At 32.5% G+C, this 20200-nt stretch overlaps 1 protein-coding gene across 1 annotated transcript in view; it reads left to right on the top strand.

Annotated features, from left to right (window-relative positions):
* The window catches only part of LOC145269232 (pre-mRNA-processing-splicing factor 8), a 110163-nt gene that overhangs the window by 77741 nt on the left and 12222 nt on the right, over window positions 1–20200 (top strand). The window contains exons 28-37 of the mRNA XM_080124886.1: window positions 958–1127; window positions 1249–1378; window positions 2442–2588; window positions 3268–3428; window positions 4469–4660; window positions 10859–11096; window positions 11241–11369; window positions 12266–12379; window positions 12574–12648; window positions 13527–13625. Of these exons, the coding sequence (XP_079981012.1) occupies window positions 958–1127; window positions 1249–1378; window positions 2442–2588; window positions 3268–3428; window positions 4469–4660; window positions 10859–11096; window positions 11241–11369; window positions 12266–12379; window positions 12574–12648; window positions 13527–13625 (1455 nt within the window). The remainder of the gene's footprint in view (window positions 1–957; window positions 1128–1248; window positions 1379–2441; window positions 2589–3267; window positions 3429–4468; window positions 4661–10858; window positions 11097–11240; window positions 11370–12265; window positions 12380–12573; window positions 12649–13526; window positions 13626–20200) is intronic.

Raw genomic sequence — 20200 nt, 5'->3', positions numbered from 1 at the left:
GGTATGAATTGGTCTATGCCTACAATTAACCATTTGGTCAGATCTGATACTATAGAAGACACTTCCTTTTTAAACATGGAGTGCAGAGATAAATCAGATATGAATGTACGTAAGCTATCCCAGTCAGCCATAGAGTATCGGTATGCAGAACGGTGGAGGGGTAAGTCTGGGGGCTTCTTACATTTCGTTTTTATCTTAACTGATACGACGGAGTGGTCGGAGGATCCTAGAGGAGAATGAACGGAACATGAACATAGCTCAGGGGAAGTTGAGAGAAAAAGGTCTAGGAGGCTTGCATATTGACCGGGTGTATCGGGCACACGGGTGGGTTCACGAACAATCTGAGTGAGGTCATAAGCAATGGCAAAATCATGACAAAACCTCCCCTCATCGTCTGTCTTATTCGAATGGGTCAGCCATTCCATGTTATGGACGTTGAAGTCACCACAGATGTGGATGTTAGCCAAGGGATGTGCAGACAGGATGTGGTCTATTTTCTCAGATATGCTCTTAAAGATAGTAACTCCGCTGTTGTGGGGCCGATAGAGGGCAAATATAAATGCAGTGGTGTTAGCAAGTGCAACCCTGAAGCACATATTGGGTAAATTAGGATCTTCTCTAGAGATATCCCTGTGAACTCTTCCGTGTCTTACATAAGCAAACATGATCGTGTTCTTAAAATTCTATTTTCTTCAATAAATAATTTTCTACCTTATTGATTTTCGTAATTTTTGGATATAATCATCTTAAAAATACGAGAAATACGTAGATACCATTTTTTTTCATGTGAAATTCAGTATTGGGATTTCCAAAATTTTGTCCTAGTAGTTTCTGAGCCCTCCCCCCCCCCCTTATCTTCATGCACTCCCTAAAAGTAATAGTTATAAATGTGAATGATAGTTAAAATTTAAAGACATTTTATTTATCTTTTATTTACATCTTGTTTTTATCTTTAAGGTTCTCAAACAGAATCCATTCTGGTGGACACATCAACGCCATGATGGTAAATTGTGGAACTTGAACAATTACAGAACAGACATGATCCAAGCTCTTGGTGGTGTGGAAGGAATCCTGGAGCATACACTTTTCAAAGGAACCTACTTTCCTACATGGGAAGGTCTTTTCTGGTAGGTAAACATTTCCATGTACTTTTTAATATTTAACTGATTGGTATATCTATATATTTTAACATTTATTTATATATCTATATATTAGATTTTTTTGATGTTCATTTGTTATCTTCTCTAGGGAAAAAGCCAGTGGTTTTGAAGAATCCATGAAATACAAAAAATTGACTAATGCCCAGAGATCCGGCTTGAATCAAATTCCAAATCGTCGCTTTACATTGTGGTGGTCTCCTACAATCAACAGAGCTAATGTAAGTTAATGGGAGTTTCCTCATAGAAATATTTAAAAAAAATTTTTTTAATAATAAAAATTCAATTTAATTCTGTTTAAAACAAGATTCTTTTAGTTTTCTGATGCGTAATTATTTAAAATTAAATGTATTTATTCTTTGAGTTGAGAAATCTTGAAAAACTTTTTTGTTCTTTATAACTATTAAGTCAATATTTTAGGACTAAGTTTAATGTCAGCCGAAAGTAATATGTTTAGCCTTTTGTCCCTCAAATGCTATTTCTTTCCAAATTTAGACAAAACATGTATTTTCAAATTGAGTAAATAATATTAAACAATTTATGATTACTTCAGAAAATTTTTTTTCTGTTACTGAATTGGGTTGTTAAATCTGCTCTTCACTTAAACTATATTCAGTGTCAAAATTCAATCTCTCTACAAATAGACTTTGGTAACTAATGGTTACAGTTAATATTAATAATAATAAAGTTGTGTACAATGCTCAACTTAACTACAACGAATCAAAAGTGCTTTTGTATTAAGGGGATGAGTGTACTTTTTGACGAATTACCACAGAAGCATAAGAATTTTAAAGTATGCAGTGTCCTGATGGCCAACAACTGATGCAGGGAGTTTGTTCCATCTTTCACCAATTCTGAGTATAAAAAAAATTTCTGACTTTGGTAAGTATTTATGCATGTGTTAGACAAAGATCAAAATTGTTCAATTTGTTGTTAGTGAGATCATTAATAATTTTGTCGGTGTTTGTCTAGTCACAAAGTTTGAGGTCTAGACATCAAAGTTTAAGGTCTGTATTCAGACTATAGCAAGTGTCTGAGGATGATATTCGTTTGTTGTGTTTCTCTGAATGGTTTTCAGACAGTCAACGTTCTGAGCAGGATATGAGTTCTAAACTGATGGTACAATATTTAACTGCTTACACCATAGTTGTATACAGTTTATAATAACTTGTATGTTTTTTTTTAAATTTTGCAAACCTTAAACCCACAGCTCTAAATGACAACTCAGATGTTTTGTTTTTTATTTCTTGTTCATCAGTTGATAATGTCTCTTTCTCTTCGCAGGTATATGTTGGTTTCCAAGTACAGCTTGACTTGACTGGAATCTTTATGCATGGCAAAATTCCAACTTTAAAGATCTCTCTCATCCAAATATTCCGTGCCCATTTGTGGCAAAAGATCCATGAAAGTGTTGTCATGGATTTGTGTCAGGTTCGAATCATTTCATTTTTCTGTATTCAATTAAAATTCCATTTAACTTTTTTTTTTATCTCTTTCATTGTATTATCTATATTTCTTTCAACATTGTTTAATTATACTTTTATTATTGTACAAAATATGGAGATTTGTGAGAGGTTTTTTTTATGGGGGGAGGATGTTGAAAAGTTGTAAAAACAAGAGAAAAGATTTTTTGCATTGATTTTTCTAAGCTGGTTTCCATCCACACTCTTAAAACTATATATATATATATATATATATATATTAAAGGTCATATGCTATAATTAAAACAAAATATTGCATTGAAACAAAGAGCAGTTCCATGTTTGGAGAAAAATAAAATAAGCGATGATGCTAATTTTATATTTGTTATTCCTTGTTCAGTTATATTTTGACAATTCATGAGCTTTATTACTAATAATTTATTCACTAAAATTAATTTTATTATACTGTTAGCTATATAGGTCAGTTCCAAGTTATTTGCAGGATAAAACTTGTGAAAAATAATTTAGTAAAAGTGTACTATAATTATTTATTCTAAATGACTATTTTAAAAATCGTTTATATTTCTCTTATACAAAATATGTAGAATGTTTGCCCACGTTTTATATGTAGTGAATTTATGTCTTAGATTGCTTTCGTCACATCCACTAATTTTATTTTATTTTTTCAGGTGTTTGATCAAGAGCTAGATGCTCTTGAAATTGAGACTGTTCAGAAAGAAACTATCCATCCACGAAAATCTTACAAAATGAACAGTTCATGTGCTGACATCTTATTGTTTGCCTCTTACAAATGGAATGTCTCGAGACCATCACTGTTGGCAGATTCAAAGTAAAATAATTTTCGCTTTTACAAATTATCACGATTTTCATTAAATTTTATTTCATAACCCTTTTATCCAATTAACTTGAGTGTGTAAAGAAAATCAAATCCAAAAACAAACATTTGCTTGAGTTGTCAGTATAAACATTTTTCATCATTTAGAGAAAACCAATATTTTTCTATGATTATTGCTATGTCAATATTGCATAATGTGTGCATGGTTCAGATTTTAAATTTGAAAAAGATCAGCATTTTGTTTCATCAATGAAGAGAACCTGAGCATTTTTAATTTCCTACAGAGATTGAGTCTGAACAATTACAAATAGAATCAAAATAAATTTTAAATATACCAAAACATTCTTGTATTTATATAATTTCTTTTTGTTGTGTTTTGTATATATTATGCAGGGTGCTCCACAAAAAATGGAAAATTAGATTTTGACCACATTGTGTGTTACTATGACATAAACCAAGTAATGAGAGGAGATAAAAGGACAACAAAAAAAGCCAATAAATCCAATGACACTATTGACTCCCTCAGAAACTAATACTCCTGATTTATTGAACCATATGAATGACTGTAAAAAGTTCAGATGCCAATGTGATAGATTTTACTGTTGCATCAATTTCAATTGCAGAGGTGGAGACCACAGGCATAAATATTTTAAAAAACTTGGGAATTTTTTAACAATATCCCATTTGAAGTTATCCAAAGGGTGATTGAAAGTGTTGATCATCTACGTCAACTGTGTAGATGCTAATGGAAGGGGGGACATTAAATATCTCGTCTTAAATCATTTTCTGTTGCCAACAATTACATACGTGTAAATTAATGAAGCTAATTTTTCTGTTGTTTTGTGGGTCACTGTAGAATAAAGTAATTACCGGGTTTTTGGTTAACCGTCTGCATTCACTTCACTATCTTGGTAATTCCATTTATTTTGAGGAATTTTGTAACTAAAAGACAGACTAATATGTAATATTTCTGATATGAATAGTATATGAATTGCTGAAACCTCAAAATAAAACCTGTTTTTTTTTCTTTACAGAGATGTAATGGATAATGCAAACACTCAGAAATATTGGATCGACGTCCAGCTGAGGTGGGGTGACTATGACTCTCATGACATCGAGAGATACGCCCGTGCTAAATTTTTGGACTACACCACAGACAACATGAGTATCTATCCATCACCTACAGGAGTACTCATCGCCATTGATTTAGCGTATAATTTGCACAGGTGAGAAGAACAAATCCTATTTTGATTTATTTTTTAAATTCTTAAATTTCACTCAAATTATTTGAATCTTGTATTAATGTGACTTATTTATAATATAAAAATTGGTCTTTTTTTATAATTAAATTATTAAAATCTATATAATAAAGCTCAACACTTGTGTGTCTGTACATGAATATGCTCTTGTATGGTTTACTATAATACTAAACTGACCATGTGTAATGAGAAAAAAGGTATCAAAGATCTGAAATAGGTATGATAAAGTGAGGCCCAGGGCAGAGGTCACTTATAAGGAGAAACCCTATGCATGCTCACACCGTTTCATGTAGAACTATCAAATTTGTCAGGATAACCCACCATGGGGAAGTGGGAGTTGATGGATTACACCGCTCACTCTCACCAACGGGAGTGGGGCCCCAGAGGTGGGAGTGTGTGGGGGGGGGGGCACTTATAATTGAAAACTCTGTGTACATTTACACCGTTTGATGTATGCCTGTAGAGTTTCCAAATATGGCAGGATAACCCACCATCAGGTGGAGGCAGTTTTGACGTCTTACATTGTTCAACCTCACCACCATGGCCTCACTTATAACTGGGAACCCTATGCACGCTCACATAATATGACATAGAGCTACTGAACTTACCACGATAACCCATCATGAGAATGGGGGGTTATGGGTTACATCGCTCATTCACACCAACAGAGGTGGGGTCTCATGGGGGTCACTTATAATGGGGAACCCTAATTAGTGTTCATACATTTGTGTTAAAGATTCTCACTACTGCCCCCTCATCTTCTTTTGAGCAACTTATTCCCTCCTCCCTCAAAGATGATCTGTGCAATGTCGGATATGTCTATGTGTATATCTATAGAATGAAAGTAGTAATACACACGGACGAAAAAACGCTTTGGATAATCACAGATTTCAAGGTAGTTCTACTAAAATAGCCATATTTTTTAAACCAAAGCACTTCAAGTCTTCAAATTACTACTGTTTTGTTCGGAAATGAATATACTTTCAAATGAATTAATAAATATGAATGTACATTATATATTTTAAGAGTTTTAAGCAAATAAAGTGATAAAAATGTGAACGTCATAAAATGGCGTTTTCGGTAAGGTTTTGTAATGACCCCCCGTTTTCTAAAGGTCCGTACCGTGATTGTATGAAGAATTTCGTCATGAAATTTGGGAACCAATTAGAAGAGGTGTTAATCTTAATACTGTCAAGTGTCCGAAATATTTTTGACCATTTCTTTTTTTGTTGTGTTAAAAATAAGACTTTAATATGACGAGTATTGAACATTTTGAAAAAAAAATTCTTCGGACACCCAGTAGTAAGTAAATCAATCTTTTTACTATCTTTATCAATTAAAAGTATTGTTTTATGTTGAGTAGGACCGCGGTAATTGATAATTTAAAAGGACCTACTCGAAAAAAAAAATTGTTTCTATTTATCGAATTTGGTCAAATAAAGTTTAAGCAGCAGCAGCAGCAGCAGCAGCTCCAGCCTGTAGAATCAGCGATAGCACAGTTGTAAACAAACACGCGTTCTTTAATTTTTATTCAAGAACGAATTAAGAAAAACATGAAAATATGAATATAAATGTTCTTATGTTTAATTAGAGCTATTTTGTTATCAGAATAACATTAGTTTAGAACTATTCGGTTTTCAGAATATGTAATAACAACAATCCTAACCAATTCGGCATTATAAATCTGTTGCAATTTCTCACAAATCTCGTCAAATTTAAAAACATGGTTAAAAAAACAAAAACTTTTGTAGATATATAGCTTGCATCCACTTTTATTCTTTAAATTAGTTTTGAACAGCGAATTAAAACAATGTTTTACTGCGAACAGCCACAAATGTTTTTTTTTCAAAATCAAAATAAGTATCAAAATCTCGTTTATACATAGATTCGAAAAAGTTGTCAAAAAACAAATATATAACAAATAAATGTTATCAAAGGCAAGATAAGTTACTTTTCTACCAAACTGGATATATTTTTTGTGTTTTTATTCAATGTAACATGTTTATTCAGCTCGAAAAAAATACAGTGTTTACCGTGGAAAATTAAAAATGGCGCCCGGCCCGACTCTCTTTGACACGGTAAGTTTGAGAAAAGGAGTTAAAAATAAAAAAAACTATACAAAATACTGTTAAAAACTCACCGAATATATGTCAGCCTATGTCACGGTAACATATATTGAGCGAGTTTCTAGCAGTATTTTGTCTACTTTTTTATTTTTAACTCTTTTCCCCAAACTTACCGTTTCAAGAGAGTCGGGCGCCATTTTAAATTTTCCAAAACATCGGTAAACACTGTTTTCAAGCTGAATAAACATGTTACATTAAATAAAAACACTAAAAAATTATCCAGTTAGGTAGAAAAGTAACTTGCTTTTGATAACATTTATTTGTTATATATTTGTTTTTTTGACAACTTTTTCGAATCTATGTGTATAGTAATACAAACCCTCAAAATCTATATCAAATATTCTTGAAATTTTAAAAGCAGTTAGAAAACACATCAAACTACAATTAGGAAGCTTTTTATTTCGTTATTTTTTTTTCTACTTATTAAGCGAAAGATATTTTTACAACCTGCTCCAGCGTAGTATAAACGGCCTATGGAATTAACACCTTCAACCTCGAAAATAGAAATCAACAAATTTTTGAACGCTCTTTTTGAAAAAAAGCTCTCTTAACTTCACCTCTAATACAAATTATGTGTGGCAAGTCTCCTCCTAAAACACTCTTTAACCCTAACAATAACACTAAGTTCGAGTGGCAAGCCCCCCCCCCCAACAAAATACCTCTGTAAGCCACATACAAGCATCTAAAACAAACAAACAAAAAATAGATCCTTCCTTAAAGAAAAATACACAGAAAAATAAATTGGTTAACTGTCCTAAAATGCTAGAACGGCCAGGAAATGATGAATTATTTTACATTAAATTTTTGTGAAACTAACCGCTCCCCCCTCTAATATTGTTTTTGTTAGCTTTGTCTCTGTCAAGTTTTCAGTATGTTCACACATAATTTTCCTTAGCCCTACAATTAATTCAAAGTCCGAATGGCAACCCTCCCCATATTCTCATTGCATAGAAACCCTCTTAAAACTACACATAATCATCTTAAAAAAAAAAAAAAAAAAAGCATGCATATTTTCCCATAGAAAAAAAAAACAGTGAACTGCCCTAAAATGCTAGAATGACCTGTAATAGGAAATTATTTTACATTCAATTCTAAAATAATTTGTTTATCTTTCATTAAAGTTTTTCATGGCATTTTATACATAATTTCCTAAAAAGGTAAAATCACATTTTGGAGGGGTGGTCAGAAGGAGTTGAGTGGGGTTAAACAGAAGGTGTTAATCTACAATAATACCAAAGAAATATTGCAATATATTCATTTTTAAATGGTCTTATGTTTAGATTTAAGTTTTTTGTACATAAAGCACATTACAATTCAACTTTGAGTTCTCCAACTTCTTTTCTGTTTATGGATACATGGCATTTTTAAGGAATTGCTGCATATTTATGCACATTTACTGCAGATTATTTGGAAACCATAAACTTTGGGAGATTTTCAGTTGCATATTCTGATTCCTTGTACAAAAATACACTTATATGGTAAATTTCATTTCTTAGTCTTGTGTTTTAACAAAGATATGACATTTTTACTGAAAAAGTAGTGTAAAAAATGTGACGAAACGCATATGGTCTTAAAGAGGGAAAAATATCCAAACGTGTGAGGCACAAAAATAGCCATAACTTCCTTAATTTTAATCAGATTTAAAAAATTTTAAAAGATTCTTTCTTAGCTCATCAAGCTCTTTCTATGCATACCAATATTGAAATATTTCAAGCTATTTCAATTTTTTCATGTGTATTGCTAATGAAAGGGAATATAAGATAGAAAAATTATGCAGAAAATATCAGTTTAAAAGAATTTAAAAGTTATGTTGTCATATAAATCAGTCCATTTAAGGCTTTTTTTTGTACCCAGTCAACGATATGTACTTCTGCTAGTGTAAAATAAATTCCAAAATTAATTTTTGAATGACTTCAAAACATTGTTATTGAGTCAGTCGCTTGTCCAGACACTTGATTCTAACTCCTGAGATTTTAAAAAGTCAAGCCCCTTTAAAGTAATGAATTCGTTCCGATTGACTCTGATCCAAAAGTATTACTTTAAATGAATTTATTGCTTAACATTTTGGGCATGCATTTGATTAAATATATTAGTCTAAAATCAGATTTATAGTATAACAATTATTCATTCATCTCTATATCTAATATATATATATATATGTATATATATATATATATAAATAAAATGTGACCTATTGAATTGTTAAATTGTTTGAATCAAGAAAATATGAATTTGCAAAGTCAGCTAAATATTAAAAAAACAGAGTTAAGACAATCCAAAATTAGCTTCCTTTTGCTATATATATATATATATATATATATACACACACCTATAAAGTTGAGTTTTTTTGTTGCACTGACAGTGATATTAGAAACCTACTTTTTCTATTCAAAAATTATTAAAATGAACTTAGTATACACAATCATGGATATGCAATCAATTTCATGAAAGTTAACTAATTTACATATTTCTTTGAAAACAAACATTCATTAATTATTCATTTTTATGGTTTTCTTAGACGATTGGTTTCATTTAACCATTACGCTAAATTCTAATTATGCATATTTTCTATATTGTGCATAATTTCGTAGCATTTAGAATTAAAACGTTCTAGCACACGCAAATGTATGTATATGAGTGGTGGAACAATTCCAATATTTTTTCTGATAACGATTTCGATTCTTTTAAATTTTTAAATATATAGTCGTTTTCGTTTGTGAGTGGAGCGGATTGCCGCAAAACCTATGTAATATGTGCATAAAATTTTGCAAACGGAAAAATACACTTGTTGCTGGGTAATCTATCGATTTTAGTTTTACTGGTAGTTTCAAATCAATAAATATTTATCATTTTATTATTAATACAAGCCATGTAAAATTAAGTTTTAAACAATCAATAAAAAATGCAATAAAAAATTGTTTTTAGCATTGGAAAATAAACACAGTTTTCCGATTTCGATACCACTTCTGATATAGGTCTTTATTTTCCGATTCTGCTTAATCGTCTCAACACTCATATATATCTATATAAAAATGACCTTGTCTGTGCATGTGAAATGATTTTTTACCAAAATTAATATATAGGGAATTTGGACCTGTGGAACATTTTCTATTTGGTTTTTAGTTGGTAAAAATAGCTGCTATTGGGTCAAAATTAGTAAAAAATCAGTTGATCTTGGCAGGAATAAGTTGACTAAACCTATTAGTTCTGTGTATGTGCAAATATACATTCATAGCTTGAAGTCGCTTAATTTTTAACCTTTCTTATTCATCTGTCAATAGATCAAACGGTAATGATTAAGGCTTGAGTGCTAAATGTTTTGTTTTTGATTCTAGCTGATGGCAGATATATTTTATTTTTAAGTTTGAAATCATTATTATATATTGGATATAATAATCAATAGAGAATTATTTCTATAATGATGAATATGAAATCTGCATGAATTATCATATTTAAGCATGTTTTATGACTGGGCAACGCAAGGCAGCCTGATAGTATGATTTATATATATATATCTCCAAATATGGGTTAAATAGTATTACTGCCTGTGATGAGATCCCCTTTTGTTTACAATGGACTATTCCAATCTTTTTATCCTTTCTTTTATTACATTTGATTGAAAAAAATTATGGGAACAGTCATGATGTACAAAATAATAGTGGTCACACAACATCCATTGAGAGAAGGTGAAAGTTGGAAAAATTTAGTAAATGATAGGTCAATTCAGTTTGCAAATTATTGTGAATTAACACAATAGAATTTTTTGTTTAGTTACAAAATTTGGGTATTTTAGCTTGTACTTTGTGTGAATAAAATACATAAGAAAAATGCTTAAGGAAAACAAACGTTGATTAACTTTGCTTTTATGATAATAGTTAACATAACTAACTTAGAGTTGTCTGTAAGCATTCATGCAAAGACTTGAACATCTTAATATTTCATGTCCTTTTTAATCAATCCTCTATAGATGATGAGGGATAATATTAATGCATTTGTTTAATCGTGATCATTTATTTAATATTTTGTTTTTGTATTTCAGTGCCTATGGGAATTGGTTTCCTGGTTGCAAACCACTGATTCAACAAGCCATGGCAAAAATCATGAAAGCTAACCCTGCTCTTTATGTATTAAGAGAACGTATCAGGAAAGGTCTGCAACTTTATTCCTCTGAACCGACTGAGCCCTATCTCAGTTCTCAAAACTATGGTGAACTCTTTTCTAACCAAATCATTTGGTTTGTAGATGATACCAATGTATACAGAGTCACCATTCACAAGGTAAATGTTCCAAATGTTTTATTTTACATATTTAATGAATAATTGAAAAAAAAATCATTTGCTTTTGATTAAACTTGTAATAATGTTCATCAAATATAATTGTTTTTATTGTATAATTTTTTAATTTTTATTTTTCTAATATAGACTTTTGAAGGCAACTTGACAACTAAACCAATCAACGGGGCTATTTTCATCTTCAATCCTCGTACAGGTCAGCTATTTTTGAAGATTATCCACACTTCAGTTTGGGCTGGACAGAAACGTTTAGGTCAGGTAAGTATCTGTTTTCTGTGTCATAAGTATCACGTTTTGTCCATGTTTGACTCTGTGCTACCAAATCTAACTGCCTAAAGATACTGATTTCCTGGCTTAAAATTCACCAAACATTGATATCATTGTTTTCTTTCCTTTTCACTTTACAAAACTCAATGATGTTCTGCAATGTCAACAACAAAAACAATTTTCCTCTGCAAAACAACCAAAACCAAACTCCATGAATACATTTGGAGATATACAGATACTAACTGTATCTACCCAGCATTAACCAAGATGTATTGATGTCAATTTAAATTATCACATTCCAGGAAACCCACATTTGTGTAAACTTGAAAAATTACCCATGCAGAAACAATTCATATTAATACACCATTTATAGAAAGCATTGAATTTTTGTTTTAATCTTGTTTCCACTTTTCACTTCATTCCCTATATTGTATGTGAAAATGGAAAATCTTTTCTGATAAATCTCCCTCTGAAGTATTTTTGTTCTTTATATTAAGTTACTCTACCTCATCTGAACAATAACAGCTCTGAGAGGATTGAATTAAGACTGCAGCGAATGTTATGCTGCAACAAAATAAAATTTAAATGATACAAAACGTGTCTATTTAGATATTGTATTGATTTCACTTTTATCCAATATTTATTTATTTCAAAGATTCAAGGTAATTAACTGTGATTAATATTTAACGAGATTTGTGTCCTTTGATTTTTAAGTAGTTAGTTATTGCTCTCCTTATTTGCTTGTTTCCTCACAAGGCCGTGTTTTAATGTAGGGAAAATCAATCTCCTCAATATCTTTTTTTTTTTTTTTTTTTTTTTCTATCGTTAAAGAATCTTCTGTATATGTTTCTTACTTAAAAAAAAAAAATGTGTTTTGTGTTTAACAGTTGGCCAAATGGAAAACAGCTGAGGAAGTTGCTGCCTTGATTCGATCTCTTCCAGTTGAAGAACAACCCAAACAAATTATTGTGACTCGAAAAGGAATGTTGGATCCTCTTGAGGTGAGCCACAATACCTTAAAAAAATTATTTCTATTACCATCACTTTTGGAAAGTGAAATCCATACGTACACTTTAGATACAAATATCTCAAGTATTTCCATTAAAATGCAATTTAACCATCATGTTTCAGCTTTGTATTAACGTTTTTATTTTAATTTTTCGTATTCTGAAATCCTATTAATATCAAATTTCAGGTCCATTTACTTGATTTCCCCAACATTGTAATCAAAGGAAGTGAATTGCAATTACCATTCCAAGCATGTCTCAAGGTAATTTGCCTTTTTGTTCATTTTTCATAGTCTCATGGAAAATTTACTTTTAGCACCAAAGCTTGTTATTTAAAAGATTAATTGATACATATTCTGTTCTCAAAGTATGCTCATATCAACTGAACATGTTACGAACTATAGTTTAAATCTTGGTTATATTTATAACATTTTGTTCATTGTCTCTCGTCTTCTTCAGCAGGTGCCTTTTTGTTGTCATAAAGCCACCTGGAAGAGTCTGTGGTGACTGGAAGTGAGACTGACAACTGAGATGAGATTAACAGCCTGAAATATTTAAATAACATCAATATCTCATCTCAGAAACATTGTCAAAAATCTAATAGGAAATTATATTGTCCGAATTAAAAAAAAAAATTGCATCTAAATAGCATTTAAGCAAATCAAACTTTGATTCTGATTAGCTAATTTTTATTTGTTTTTATTGTATCATATTAATGGCAATAAGCTAACATACTTTCCTACAAATTATTTAAAAAAAATGCTTTTTGTTTAGCAGTTAAGGCATTCTTAAATAAACGCCTAGAAAAAAAAGGTATAACTCTTATTCTTTTATTAAGATTTAACATTTCTTATTTGCATTTTTTTGCTTAGATATCAAACATAATATAAAAAGGCACGGTTTTAGAATATAGAAATATTTATGAAACAAATTTGAATCGATCCTTGGCAATGCTAGATTGATACAACTAAGTTATAATAAAGTAAAGTACATCAACTTTATTACAAAGAAAAAAAAAATTTATTTTGAAAGAAAATTGACAAAAAATAATTTTTTTAAAAAAACATTTTGTTCAAAGTTATAATTACAGTATTTAAATATTTTTATGTTGCAATTAATAATTATTTTTTTCCTTTTTAAGGTGGAGAAATTTGGCGATCTTATCTTGAAAGCCACTGAACCTCAAATGGTTTTATTTAATCTTTATGATGATTGGCTCAAGACGATTTCATCCTATACCGTGAGTTTTATTTTAAACTTTTTGAAAAAAACATTAAAAAAAAAAATTAATATTACAACATTGTCTTTATAGTTATTGAAAATATCTTTGACATAAAATAATCCAAAGGGAGTTGATATGCCATAAAAATAGTGACATGGATCCTGCAATTAAAATTTTACGATACTCATCTTGTAAATCACTGCAATTTGTGTGATATGAATTTTTATCTAGAACTTAAACTCGTGTCTTATTGTAACATAGTGCCTTAATTTTCTTAGGGAATCACAGCTACATAATTACATAATACCAACAGAATATTATCTGTTTGGGTTTTAATATTTCTTCTTGATTTATATCTATATTTTTTTTATTAGTCTTATCCCAAGCTGCTCATCTTTATAGGAGAGGAGGTGGTTAAGTTCTTAAAAAACATGTCAGTCTCATTTAACTAGACAGAACACAATGGGAAAATTTTTGCTATGTAAAGAAATATTGGCCAGTGAAAGCTGATTAGTGTCATCTGTTAGCAGTGATAGAGATGTCTTCATGGGGTGATGTATGGTGTTAATAGTGGGGTTTATAAGATTGTCCCCGTTCTCTCTGTATTAAAAACAATACATTAATAATAATACATTATCCTTTTGTGGGTTTAATATTTTTCTTATTTTTATTTATTTATTTAGAAAATTCATCTTATAGTTACACATCGAGATTTCATTTAATACCCTCCTGTAAAAGAGAGAATTAAGAAATCCTTTGAAAACATGCCTGAAACAGAACCAAAGAGTCACTTGTATTTTTTGCCACGTTTTACTGTTCTACAACATGTATCTTCGTTTTGATATGTCATTCCTGACCTCTCAACTACATAACTCATTTGCTTATCTTTTACATAACCAACTACTTATGTTAAATATTACTATTACATTACCAGCTGTTATAATAATGTAAAAACTTTGAAGTGTGATTGGTCTAATTGTTACTTGCTTGCTTAGGACCACATTTACCTTCAGTTGATTGAACTGTTACTTTTCTATCTGCTTCACTTTTCTGAGCCGCGTTTTGAGTTAATGATCATACTGTTTCTTCCAGTCTTGGAGTGGAAGCAGGTCAATGGCTTTTCTGGTGAATTCTCTTATCAAATTGACTATCTGTGGAATCAACTATGCAAAGTTTCAATCAAATCTATGTTCAGTTATGTACTAATATTGTGATGAAAAGACCCCCACACACATTCATACCAAGCTATTGATAACCTGGCAGCTTATCTTCAATGAATTGTTTTTAATAGGAATAGTGCTTTAAGATTAAATAATCAAAAAGATTTAATTTCCCATAAACTAACAGATGAAAGGATCAAAATGTATCCAGTGTGTTTTTAACACCTTTTTAATACTCAATCATTAAAGAAGAAATCCTTCTAGAGCACCTGGTGCTACCAGATCAGGCTGCCCTGTGGCTTCCTGAGACAAAATGCACCTACATTGACGTTTTTTTGTTTTCTGATCTTTTTTGTAAACTTAATTATGTTCTGCAAAACCAAAAACAACGACAACAGCCTCCCCCCCCCACCTTTTTATTTTATTTTTTCCTACCTTACTCCCGGTCCTGGATATGACCTTAAACTACATCCGATGGTGAGGTCCGGCTTACGGGCTTGGGGAGTGTGGAGCCACCTCTTAATTGCCATTGCTCCCAGGTCCACCCTGACCCGGAGTGGTAGTACCTGTTAGGGTCCCAACTATGGGTTAAATAGAAACAGATTTTAAAAAGGAAAAGAAACAACAAAAAAGAAAGAAAAAGAAAACAAATATATTCTATTAAATTATCTATTTATTTATTTATTTTTTTTTTCCCTGTCGGTAAGGCATGAGAACAAACCGACTGCCCCCCTGCAGAGGGTAAAAATCTCTCAATGGGGCAACCAGTTAGCCGTGGGTTGCTACCCGTAATGTCTTAGGACGTGATCCTGGTGATTGAGCGGGCCTAAACCAGGATACATAGAAGTTTAGGCGCCGCAACACATTACTTTGGCCCTTACTTCGATTAGACGGGCGGTCGGAGAGGCCTGATCCGACCAATCGGCCAGTCACGCCAAGCCCCACCATATATTGCCCATTCCAAAAACTCACTACTAATACAACACCCCCCCCCTCCCACAAATAACCCTACTCCCTAATATATGATGGAAAGCGGTGGCTGATGGTCAATCGATTAGGTGTGAATATCGATGACGAGGCTGTAAACCCCTCAGGATTGCTACAGATCCCATAGCAATATCAAGAGAGAACAGATAATCATTATGATACCACCAAAGTCGGTTATATCATCATTGTATCCCTCTGGAGGCTGGGCGAATGGGTTTCCCCCCAGGCTCTTCCCAAATAGAACTCCAAGGTGGGTGGGGAACAAAGATGACGAAAAAAGAAAACAAAATATATGGCTTATTCCTCCCAAAAACCACCCAACCACCCAAAGAGAACCCACTCTGATGTCTCTGACATCAGTAGCTCTGAGGAAGAGACGATAAAACCAAAGAAGTCAACATTCGTAGTAATAGAATCAATGGAGGAAACTCCTTTGAGCAAACTATCACCTTTTAAAATTGAAAGAAATCTTAAAACTCTAAAACCAAAGTCTATTAAAAAACAATTTAACGGCAGCCTACTAATAGAAACCCATAACGAAAAACAAACTAAAGAAATATTGAAACTAAAATTATTTGAAAACATCAAAGTCAAATGCTACAGACATCCAACCCTAAATACCTGCAAAGGAGTAGTGAAAAGCCATGAACTTGCACTTTGTCCCTTGGAGGAAATCAAGACAAACTTACAGAAACAGAATGTGTTAGATGTTCGCAGAGTTCAAATAAAAAAAAAACAGTGAGAAAATCGATACCAATACATATATACTAACTTTCGATTCCCTCACCATACCCAAAGAAGTGAAAGTTGGATATATGAAAATAAATGTAGAAATTTATATTCCAAACCCCCTCCAATGCTTCAAGTGCCAGAAGTTTGGACACCATCAAGATCGGTGCACACGATTACCAGTGTGTGGAAGATGTGGAGAAAGCGGCCCACACATTGACTGCAGAAAAGATTTCAAATGTGCCAACTGCCTTGGAAACCATGGCGCTGGCTCTAGATATTGCGAAATATGGAAAAGAGAAAAAGAAGTGACCAAACTAAAACATATAAAGAATATATCCTACCCAGAGGCCAGGAAAATCATTGAAACTAAAACATATGCAGATGCAACTAAAAAAACTACTCCAATCAACAATCAAAATGGTCATATACATGTAACGGATACAACTGACAAGAAAATTTGATGTCCTAAGCAAACTAATAAAGGAAATGAAAGAACTATTAGAAGAAATGAGGAAAATGAATAGTGCAATGTCTGCAACCAATTCAAGGATAATATTAAGTAAAGACATTACTGAACCACAAAAAGAAACAAAACCGCAAACCATTTCTACAAAAACAACCGAACAACCATCAAACACATCACAAGCCAGAAAAGAATCAAAAATCCTCCCAGACAAAAAAAAACAAAAACAAACAAAAACAGGAAAAGAAAGATCCCGATCTATATCTCGAACAGGGACTCCGACAGAAAATAGATTTGAGGGATTGGAGATGATGGAAGTTGAACACAATTCCAAATGAACAAAATATTACAATGGAATATCAGAGGGATAAAAGCAAACCAAAATGAACTCACATTATTAATAACAAATATGAGCCCAGCACTTGTCTGTCTACAGGAGACCTTTCTGAATGAAAATAATACCATCAACATAAAACACTACACATCTTACAACTACATAAATAAAGATACGGACAGAGCTTCTGGAGGCACATCAATACTCGTGAAGAATGAAGTCCCTCAAAGACAAATAAATATAAACACAAACTTGCAAGCAATTGCAGTTACAGTGACTCTACATAGAACTATAACACTTTGCTCAATCTACATCCCTCCAAAAGATACAATCAACGAAACTGAGATAACTCCATTAATAAAACAAATCCCTAAACCCTTTTTTCTACTAGGAAATTTCAACAGTCACAATGTAATATGGGGAAGTAAAGAAACAAATAAAAAAGAAATAGAAAACATAATAAATATAAATAATCTATGCCTCCTTAATAATCAAAACTACACCTATATGTACCCAGCAACAGGTACTTTCATCGCCATTGACCTTACCTTATGTGATCCTTCCATATATATGGACTATGACTGGAAAGTACACAATGGCACCTGTGGGAGTGATCATTTCCCAATCATCCTGGAAAGTCCAAGTACTAGCACTGAACAAAAAATACCCAAATGGAACCTACATAAACCGAATTGGGAAGACTTCCAGGAACAGTGCAAAAACCAATTAATTATCGAAAAGATAGATGAAGATGACCATTTGAATTACTTCATTAAAACACTCACAAACATAGCAAATAATACCATACCGAAAACAACCAAAACCAACAATCACAACAAACCTTGGTTCACAAAAGAATGCAGAAAAGCCATCAGAGCTCAACGAGCTGCCTTGAGAAAATTCGAAAAGTACCCAACAAGCGAAAATCTGGATTTCTTCAAAAACAACAGAGCAAAAGCCAGACGAATCATAAAGGAATCCAAAAGAACAACTTGGAGAAATTATATATCCAAAATTAATGTGAATACCAAGGCGAAAACAGTTTGGAACATGATGAGGAAAATAGAAGGAAAGTGTATTAGTACACCAATATCCCACATCTCTAAAGGCAACAAAATATTAAAATTATTAAATCATTTCTTTCTGATAGGTTCATAAGAGTAGTAGTTGAGGGGCAAAAATCAGAAGCTCACAGTATTAATGCCGATGTCCCTCAGGGATCCATCCTGGGCCCAACTCTTTTCCTGATCTACATTAATGATCTTCCAAATCATATGCTGACGACACTACCATTTATGGTACCACATCTAAGACAGTAAACGACCAAGTTCTCTCCAATTCTCTCTCCTCTGATCTTGAGCACGTAGTACAATGGGGAAAGGAGTGGCTGGTTACTTTTAATGCATCTAAAACCAAGCTCCTCTCTTTACATCATCAACATTCTAATCCACATTTGTCATCAATTGAAATGAATGGCTCTCGTCTTCAGGAGGCCTCAAGTTTTGACAAGCTTCTGGGCTTGATCATTACTCCTGATCTTAAATGGAACACGTATATCAAATCTGTTGCCAAGGCCGCTGGAAAAATGGTGGGATCTTTCTATCGATCCGGTAGATATCTCACTGCTGATGCTATTCTCTATCTATATAAGAGCCAGGTACGTCCAAGGATGGAATACTGTTGCCACATCTGGGCAGGAGCTGCTAGAAAGGACTTGTCCTGCCTTGATAGAGTTCAAAATAGACTTCGTAGCCTCGTAGGAGATGTCCTTTTCTCCTCCTTGCAACCTCTATCTCACAGAAGAGATGTTGCGAGTTTGTCTCTGATGTATCGTTATTTTCATGGAAAGTGTTCAACTGAGCTTCAATCTATGGTCCCCTCTCGCCAAACTTTCACAAGAAACACTCGTCTAGCTGTAAACACTATCAATAATTTCCCCCACTCTTTATCTGTGCCTAAACCTAAATGTAGATTCCATGAACAAAGCTTCTTTCTTAGAACTGCACGCCTGTGGAATTGTCTTCCGTTTTCCTGCTTTCCGGCTGACTACAATATGGTTGTGTTCAAGTCTAAAGTAAATAAGTTCTTGATGAGCCGTTCCATATAAGTTATCAAATTTACCAAATTTTCATTACTAATGATTACTATATTGACCAATTTCTACTGTACACTCTTTAACCCTTATCCTTGAGTGGCCTCTGGGCCTTGATAATGTGGTGATGCGTATGTAAAAAAAAAAAAAAAAAAAAATATACACCGATCAAAAAGACATTTCCAATAACCTGGCAGATAATTTATCAAAAATTTCATCATGTGACAGACAAACAGAGAAATTCAAAAAGATTAGAGAAAAGGAAGAGAAGAAGAAAATTCTATTTAAATCACAAAATACTGAAAAATACAACCAACCTCTTACCTTGCCTGAATTAAAAGAATCGCTAACCAAATCCCATGACACAGCTACAGGGCCCGATGAAATTCCATATGAAATCCTCAAAAAACTTCCAGAAACCTCAATGAAATACCTACTTGAAATTTTCAATATTATATGGTCCAGTGGAAACGTACCTGAGACCTGGAAAGAGGCCACAATAATACCAATCCCCAAATCTGAAAACTCAAACATCCAATCCCAATCAAGTAACATCTCAGATCCATTGAATTTCAGGCCAATAGGTCTAACAAGCTGCATTTGTAAGACCATGGAAAGGATTATAAACAAAAGACTAATCTGGTTCCTGGAAACAGAGAATCTTATTACAGAATTTCAAACAGGATTCAGGAAAAACCGAAGTTCAATAGACCACATAGTCAGACTTGAAACCTTCATCAGAGAAGCCTTTGTAAGGAAGGAACATTTAACAGCAGTGTTTTTTGACATGGAAAAAGCCTATGATACTGTGTGGAAGTACGGTGT

Source organism: Euprymna scolopes, chromosome 1 (genome assembly GCF_053919585.1).
Source record: "Euprymna scolopes isolate OS-2025 chromosome 1, ASM5391958v1, whole genome shotgun sequence".
Taxonomy (NCBI): domain Eukaryota; kingdom Metazoa; phylum Mollusca; class Cephalopoda; order Sepiida; family Sepiolidae; genus Euprymna; species Euprymna scolopes.
The sequence above is the reverse complement of the archived record's forward strand: the minus strand, read 5'-3'. Positions and strand labels throughout refer to the sequence as shown.